Source organism: Phyllostomus discolor, chromosome 7, assembly GCF_004126475.2.
Source record: "Phyllostomus discolor isolate MPI-MPIP mPhyDis1 chromosome 7, mPhyDis1.pri.v3, whole genome shotgun sequence".
Classification (NCBI taxonomy): Eukaryota; Metazoa; Chordata; class Mammalia; order Chiroptera; family Phyllostomidae; genus Phyllostomus; species Phyllostomus discolor.
In genome coordinates, this window is record NC_040909.2 from 48,588,775 (window position 1) to 48,597,453 (window position 8,679).

General features: G+C 36.5%; 1 protein-coding gene across 1 annotated transcript in view; it reads left to right on the forward strand.

Moving 5' to 3' along the window:
* Nucleotides 1–6,164, forward strand: part of CACNA2D3 (calcium voltage-gated channel auxiliary subunit alpha2delta 3) — an 867,352-nt gene extending 861,188 nt beyond the window's left edge. Inside the window, 3 exon segments of the mRNA XM_028518873.2 lie at nt 2,374–2,486; nt 2,704–2,786; nt 5,755–6,164. Of these exon segments, the coding sequence (XP_028374674.1) occupies nt 2,374–2,486; nt 2,704–2,786; nt 5,755–5,847 (289 nt within the window). The 3' untranslated portion in view covers nt 5,848–6,164.
* Nucleotides 6,165–8,679: the final 2,515 nt, after the last annotated feature.

Below are 8,679 nucleotides of genomic sequence, written 5' to 3' on the forward strand. Positions count from 1 at the left end.
AAATTGCTTCAGTATTTCTATCAGTTTATATACTATGATCATAAAAGTTTATGTACATTATTCTATTATACTATTTTTAATATGAAAAATTATTCAGCATATATGAACCATTTTATTTATTACATTTTAATGATTTTGCCTTTGAATATTTGCATAGTAATATTAACCTGTTCCTGTTCCTCCCCTCTGTTGTTAGCATTTTTCTGGTAAATCTTTTCCTGTCATTTGACATCTCTCATCTGATATCTTTTCTGCATCATTCTATTTCAGGAGTTTCTGTTGCAAACATCATAATGCTGGTATTTTGTAAATGCCATTTAAGAGTCTCTGTCTTTTGTATGTGAATCTAATCACCTCACATTTATTGTGATTGGTAATCATTTTAGACTTATAATGTCAGTTTTTCTGTGTGTGTACATTACTTACCATGCTATTTTTAACTATTATCCTTAAATTGTAAAACATAATTTTCTATCATTATCTACAGTTACCTAGAATCAATTTTCCCCTGGACCTGACATGCATTTTACTTCCTTTGTATTGCTCTGTTTTCTTCATCTTAAGTATTCCCATTGAGAAGTTGGCGTCACTCTCATCACTCCTTAAGTAATTCGTTTCTAGAGAAGATTTTAGGATTGGTCTATATCTTTAATGATTTGAAGTTTCATTCATGCTTGAATGGGCCCTTATTATGAAAAAAAATAGAATTTTTCATCAATTGGAAAACATTCTCTCCCTTTGGAACTTCTATTTCATACTTTTTATCTTTTTCTTCTTTATTGTACATCTGGTAGATTCATTTGGCTTAATTTTCAAGTCAACCATTTGTTCTTTAAAGAGTTGTGTGATCTTGGTTTTGCATTATTCTGAGGCTCTATTAACTTTCCTCAACATGGAAGTCATTGTTTCTTTGATGAGAGCCATTTCAGGTAGGTTATTTTAATTCTGATAGGCGTAATCCATTACAGAGGGACACTGCTAAAGCAGTGTCCCTGCATAGGTGAGAAGATACCTAGTGCTAAAAGGAGGAGGTAAAGCAGAGATTTTAAAAGTTTTATTGAGAAAGAGCAGCTGAATTTCTTTCTCAGGCCAACTGTAGTTGTGGAGAAAGGTTGAAAGAGCAGGGGGCAATATCCCAGAATGTGGACAAAGGTTTTGGCATTAGGGGGACATTGTTAAGCAATGGCATGCCCTATTTCCTCTTATGAATGAAAAAGATAAACATAATTGTATCATATTCTGGGCATTTACAGAAAGGAAGCCAGTTGTGTTGTAATCTCAGAAGTGTTTTTGGATAATTCAGTGTATCAGGTGGTAACAGATAAAAATTAAAAAAGGTCCTTCCTCCTTCTTTCTAATTTCCCACTAAGCAGAAGGATTCTTCTTCATTGGATGATTTTGGTAAATCATGATGATACAATGTAGAGAGTAGAACAAATTTGTTGAGAGAAAGGTAAATAAAGATAAAATGTATGAAGAAATGGAATATTTTGTTAGGTTATAGTCTATTTCATCCAACTAAATTGAATTTAATGAAATATCCATGGTAAGTTATGTGACAGGGGTTGTAGATCTGGGGCTAAATATTTAGTTAATCTGTTGGGTCTGAAAGAATAAGATTTGGTTTCTAATTTGTTCCTCTGAAGAGCCAGCAGTATTTCTTGTTAAAGGAGTACTTTTATGGTAGTGTTACTTTGCCATTTCACTGGGTTGGGTAATGGAAAAAGCAGGTGTCAGTACGCCGTGCTGATGGACCCAGAATGTCAGAGCTGCTATGTAGCCTTAGTACCAACATGACTTGGACTCTGAGATGGGCAGAATTTGTTAAAGGGCTAGCATTAATTTAATCCAAACACTGCCTGTATTATGGGCAAACATCGTGCAAAGTAGTGCAGAGAAAGGTTTAGGAAGTTCATTTTATCTTTGGCATCAATATGACATAGCTTCAGTCTATCTGTGAGAAAAAGAGAAGAGAAAAATCCACTTAGAAGAACATCTAATGCAACTTTTGATAATGTTTAGGAAGGAAATGAAGCTTAGAAAAGCCTAACCTCTTAGGCCTTGGAAATTGAAGTGTATTAGCCAAATGTGACTCTACTGTGTTGTACATACAAAGTTACAGTCTTTCCAAGGTGAGTTTTATGAGCTGTTTTGTTTAGAGCTATAGGTTATAAACTGTTGTCTTCTTAGTGCAACTTCGTATTTGAAAGTGAAGAGCCTCTTGGAAAAGGCAACATTGGCAGTAAAGCAGTCTTTGAAACTCATTTTCCAAAATATAGTAGTTACCATGTAGTGGAAATGTTTTCTTCCTGGCTCTTCACCTGAGTAATGATAAATGACCGCTCACTGTGTCTGTGCCTCTTGTTCCAACAGGTCCTTTGTCATCCAGCAAATCCCAAGCAGCAATCTGTTCATGGTGGTGGTGGACAGCAGCTGTGTCTGTGAGTCCGTGGCCCCCATCACCATGGCACCCATCGAGATCAGGTATATCCTTTTGGGCACAGGCTCACCAATGGCTGCTGAAGCCTGCAAGGTGATCAATAGTCAAGATTCCTGGGGGAAAAATATTAGGGAGGGGAATATGATATCCTTTCCACTGGTGGAGAGGAAAATAAATTGCCAAGGGAGTTTGGTGCCGACTTCAGTGCTGATGCAGAGTAAGGGAAAGCAACATTTTGGAAATATGCCTTAACTACAGTCAACATAATGAATCTCTGAAGTGTGAGCGTTTAAAGGCCCAGAAGATCAGGAGGCGCCCAGAATCTTGTCATGGCTTCCATCCTGAGGTCAGTCTGAAATCCCTTCCTGTTCTCTCTTCTCATCAGATTTGCCATGAGAATCTCACTATAGCTGAAAGGTTTACTTATGAGAAAACAATCCTCTTCAGCCATAACAAAGAATATACAGGAAGGCTGATGGTTCCTGCTCTCAACTCCTCTGTGCCTTCTTGGAAAGGGCTTACAGTAGTCTGTTCTTATTTTACTCATGCCATATTTTAAAAGCCTCTCTACTATCTTTTCTGCTATGGATGTGCTATATTTTATCACTTTCCACTCTTACACACAAAGTGGTTTAGATCATTTTGTTTTACTCATTTCAAATTGTAGTTAAAGTTATTTCCCCTGCTTATGTTTAGACAGCCATTTATTTACAACTTCACATAAAGCAAAACTGGCAATATTTATACCAGATAAGGGGTCACAATGTATGAAGGTGGGATGTTAAGCCTCTTAACCCCTGACCAGTGAATTCATAACTATGAAGGCCCTCCACTTACACAGAAAACCATGATCAGAGGAAAATTAACCCTAGTGCTGAGAAAAGTGAGTTTACCATAGATTTAGGTAAATTATGAGAATACTTCCTACATATTGAGAACAAAAATTTTTAAGTATAGCAAAAAACAATATTAAAAATAATTAAGTTCACACTCACCCTGAAAAAAAAAAAAAAGGAAAGCTTACCTAGAACACTATTACTATAGGGAAACTGGGAAGGTATCTATTTTTTTTTTTAATTCAACCAGAATGAACTGAGTGTTAATCTCAACTTTAAATATAAAATGATGTTAATGTTATTTAAACTAAGTCCTAAAAAAGATTTTAAAGATAGCACAGCACCAATTAGAACTTGGAATTTATTGAGAATGTTTGCTTCTATATTCAAATGGGAGTTCAAGTTGAATAGCAACAAATTATACATATATATGACAAAAACACCTTTGATAAAATTCAATGATCATTCCTAATCAAAGATGTATGTAAAATGCAAACACAACCAATAGTACCACAAACACTAAAATCACTTCACTCAAAACCAGAACTGCATATTTAGACAACTAAAGCCACAAGAGTAAAATCTTTTAGAGTTAGTAAGATGATTTGTTTTGGTAACTTAATATAAGACAAACATTTAAAAAATCAGTATTTTTTCACCACCTGGCTTATTTCTCTTAGCATAATGCTTTCCAGTCCCCCCCATGCTGTCACAAAGGGTAGGAGCTCCTTCTTTCTTTCTGCTGCATAGAATTCCATTGTGTAAATGTACCATAGTTTTTTGATCCATTCATTTACTGATGGACATCTAGGTTGCTTCCAGCACTTGGCTATTGTAAATTGTGCTGCTATGAACATTGGGGTGCATAGATTCTTTTAGATTGGTGTTTTAGGGTTCTTAGGATATAATCCTAGCAGTGGAACCGCTGGGTCAAAAGGCAGATCCATTTTTAGTTTTCCGAGAAAATTCAATACTGTTTTCCATAGTGGTTGTACCAGTCTGCAATCCTACCAACAGTGCACTAGGGTTCCCTTTTCTCCACAACCTCTCCAACACTCTTTGTTTGTTGCTTTGTTTTTGATGGCCATTCTGATTGGTGTGAAGTGGGGAGGGAATTTCAGGGGAATTTCAGGGGAAAGTGGGAAGGGTTTACAGGAACAAATATAAAGGACACATGGACAAGAACTAGGGGGGGGTGGAAATGGGAGGGAGGCGGAGAGGGATGGGTGGGTGGGCTGGGATGGGAGTAAAAGACAGAAAACTGTACTTGAAGAACAATTAAATAAATAAATAAATAAATAAATAAAACATGGTGATTACAATTTTAAAAATCTGTATTTTTTTTTCTGTAAGTTTCTGGACATAGTAAGATGAGGTCAATAGAACAGAATAGAAACTCTTATATATGACAAAGGTTCAATTCAAAAGGGAGACTCTAAATCAGATTTAAATAGTAAAATAACAGTCTGAGAAGAAATCCTAGGGATTGGGGAGTACTTCCTATCTGAGATAAGAAAGCTATGGAAGAAAAATAGATATTTTTAACTATGTATAAATTATAATTTTTTCTATGAAAAATACAAATTCAGTAGCCAATTTCTAAAACTTGAAAACCTATTTATAAATCAAATTATAAACAGTGCTTTTAAATTGATAAGTCAAACAACTACATATAAAGATAAACCAGGAATTTGAAATATACAAGTCACTTGGTGATCAGAATGAATATACAGGTAACAACAAAGTATCTGGCTGTTACCATTATTGGCAAAAATACCCTGTAGGTCTGCACTCCAAAGACAAGGCATCTTTCCCATAGGCAGGGGTGGGAGCAGGAGCAGGAGCAAATATCATTGTCTGGTAAGGACCTACATTCAGCATTCTTTGTAGCAGTAAAGAACAGATGAAAATGTGAATGCCCATCATAAGAATATAACTGAATGAAATAGAACTAGAGTAATGCAGTTGGAGAGATTTGTATCATTTAGTGGATAAAAAGCATGCTACATAAAGTAATAAATAATATTATTTCATTTTGTAAAACAGAGTCCTCCTTCCCTCAAATGAAAAAAAGAAACAAAACCTTTCATAGCCAAAAATGATCAGGCTCCTTAGATGTGATTTTTTAACTTACCTTCTGACAGTGAAATAAATTAGAAAGTAAATATTTTGCATTAATAATTCTTCTCAACAGACATATCTACCAATAAATAGGCCTTTACCTCTTGAATGTTCTATATAACAGTATGCAAAGAAAAGTTTTTGAATATATTACACATTTACAACTGAAATCAGAGGCTCTCATTGCTAACCTGATGACATGTAGTCAAGTTCATTTCCCTGAATTATCTAGATCCCAAAAGACTTTGTTCATACAGTGGAAGAGTGGGGAGAATTCTGGGGACTCAATATAGTTTGGAAGGTATAAAGCATCTTGGAATCCATCTCTGCTCTAACCAACCCTGCCTTTCCCTGCAGGAGAATGCAAGGGAATGCGGGGGTGCACCGAGTCTCCAGGCCAAGATGGTTCTTATCCTGTTCCCTCTGCTTTTGCTGCTCTTCTTAAGGTGACACTGACTGAGCTGTTCTCTTGGCATGCTAAATTATGGATAAACTGTGAACCAAAATATGGTGCAACATAGGAGACATGAAATATAGTCCAACCATCAGCATCTCATGATTTTAAACTGTGCGTGATATAAACTCTTAAAGATATGTTGACAAAAATGTTATCTTTTTACTTTGCCAGTCATGTAAATGTGAGTTTGCTACATGATAACCACCCTTCATCAGAAATGGGACTGCAAGTGGGCAGTGTCTCTTCTGCTTGAAACCCATTGAAATCAATTTAAAACTGTGTACTTTTTAAATAAAGTATATTAAAGTCATCATTTCCTTGTTTGGATTTTATCATCACCTTATTGCTGAGGATACAGACTGAAAAGTGCATGAAAAAGTTACCTATTCCAGACACTAGGAAAGGATGGTTGCTGGCAGAGACTTTGCTCTAAAGATTCTAGACAAATATATAACAATTGTTTTGATGCTCCAGTCTCAGTTATAAAATATTTACAGAAGGAAATAAAAATATCATCTGCATGGGAAAATTTATTACATAGAATCCTGAATGTTATTGAACTAAACTTCAATAGAAATCATAATATGGATGAGAACACATGCTCCCATAATATTCAAGTTTTGAGCTATTTGGCAATGGAAATAAAGAAGTCATAAATCCAAGGAATTCATTGTGAGAAGACTTGAAGAAGGAAAGGAACAATGACTACAAATGACTCTCAACCTTATTGCTTGAGCATTTGGCTTCTGACTTTTCCCATAAACAAGAGATGAAATTAGATCTCCAATATTACAAGATGTGAAACTACCCAGACCTGTAAGCATTCCTAAAACACTGGATCCTGGACCAAAGAAAACAGATTCCATGATATCATGGTTACCAAATAAAGTGAAATAATTTCCATGCCTAGGTAGACTTGAAAATGCCTTGCTCCACAGGACAGTCATCTAAAAGCCATATGGAAAATACCGCTTAGACCTTTTCCTAAGAAAACATGTTATGTTTTGGATATTTTAGAGAAATTAATGTTATTTTACTAAAATGATGCCAACATTTATAGGAATACCAATACTACATTGTTATACTTCTTTAAATCACTATTCCCCCAATGTTGTTAACAATATAACAGTACTATAATTTGCCAGCCTAACACAGTGGGCCCTCTTATTGTGACCATTGTGGTCGTTTATATTGTTTACTTCTGTGCACTAAGTAAATGAATTCATTTCTTGCTCACACAAATGTCAAAATGCATGATATTCACACTAACCAATTATAGTGTAATGTTTTTACAAAAATAACATCACGTGCCCCATCATTCTCTTAAAAGTCTAAAGAACTGACAACAATGTCAAGTATATTATGTTATAATGCCCATAATTTCATGTTAATGATATAAAATATGTGCAATATGAATATTTATAATTTCCCTCCTTATCACATTCTGAAGAGTGGAATGGCATCAGTTTTTGTATATTGTTTGTGAATAAAGACAGAATAGTTGAGTCACACTGTTGATCCATTATCAGGCATCACCTTTGTGTGAATGACCCAACTGCCAGTCCCTTAGATTCTCTGTTCCCTTAATGACTTCAACCAACTGGCCACCCCATTAATCCACTTAGATAGCTAATACTTTTTTCTTCAATGTCTTGTGTCAAAAGCAGAAATCTTAATCCCTCTTACCATACACTTTTCTTCTAGTTGACTCAGCTCCTCAAACCAAAACCTTGATGTCACCCTTGCCTGCATTTTCCCCTCAGCCCACCATTCAGTGAGTCTCATGAGCTCTGTCTCCACTTCTGGCCATCCCTCACTGCTGCCATCCTCTTTCAAGCCATCACCAGCTGCTCCTTGCACTGAATCCTCATTGTCCTTCACTCCCAGCTACTCCCTACTCCAGGGTCCTTGCTCCACATGGTAGCCAGAGCAATGTTCCTAAAACAAATACTAATCATACCTTTTCTCACCACAATTAGAAAATATACAGATCCCCCATCATCATCTACAGAAGTGTTTTTCAAACTCTCCTGGGCATTTGAGTCACCTGGGGAGCTTTCAAAAATATTGGTTCTCCGAGGCAGGACCCAGCTTTCATATTCTTAAAAAATGCCCCATGTTGCTTAATATGAGGCCAAATTTGAGAACCGCTGGTCTGCGGGCCATACAGGATCTCGGCTCTGAGTTCTGCCTCCATTTCTGGCTCTGTCATATGCCATCACTCTGTCCTACACTCACTGCACTCTGCTGGATGGCTTCTGCCTTTGGAAACCCAGGGTTTTTCTCTTCCTGTGCCCTCTACCTAGAAGGTTCCAGATTCTGATCTTTATGTGGTCATTCCTTCTTATCTTTCAGGCTGAGCTCCAATGCCCCTTCCTAAGAGACACCCTTGTAGAGCAGCCCTTCTCCCACAGCCACACTGCCCTGCTTTCATCCTTCTTTACATCTGTATCCGTAATCATTTTATGTCTATTTTCTCCTGTCATATTGTAGCTCCATGAAGGTGAGCAATTCTCTGACATTGTGGCTTTGTCTCTAGCTCCTAGAGCAGTGTCTGGCAGATATAATAAAAATCAAACCACTACCACCAGTCATAAACCTAGCAGTGAATGTTTACTGAGATATGACTCTCCACCTAGTACTATTTAAAATACTTACTTGTTTGATGAACCTATGTGATCCATACAACAAACATAAAGAGTAAATGTGATTACAGGTGAAGAAACAAGGGCACAGGTAGAGAAAGTCACTTTCCCAAGGCCACACAGCAGAAAAGTGGTAGAGCTGGAATTTGAAGCCAGGCAATTTGGCTCCAAAGTCTGGAT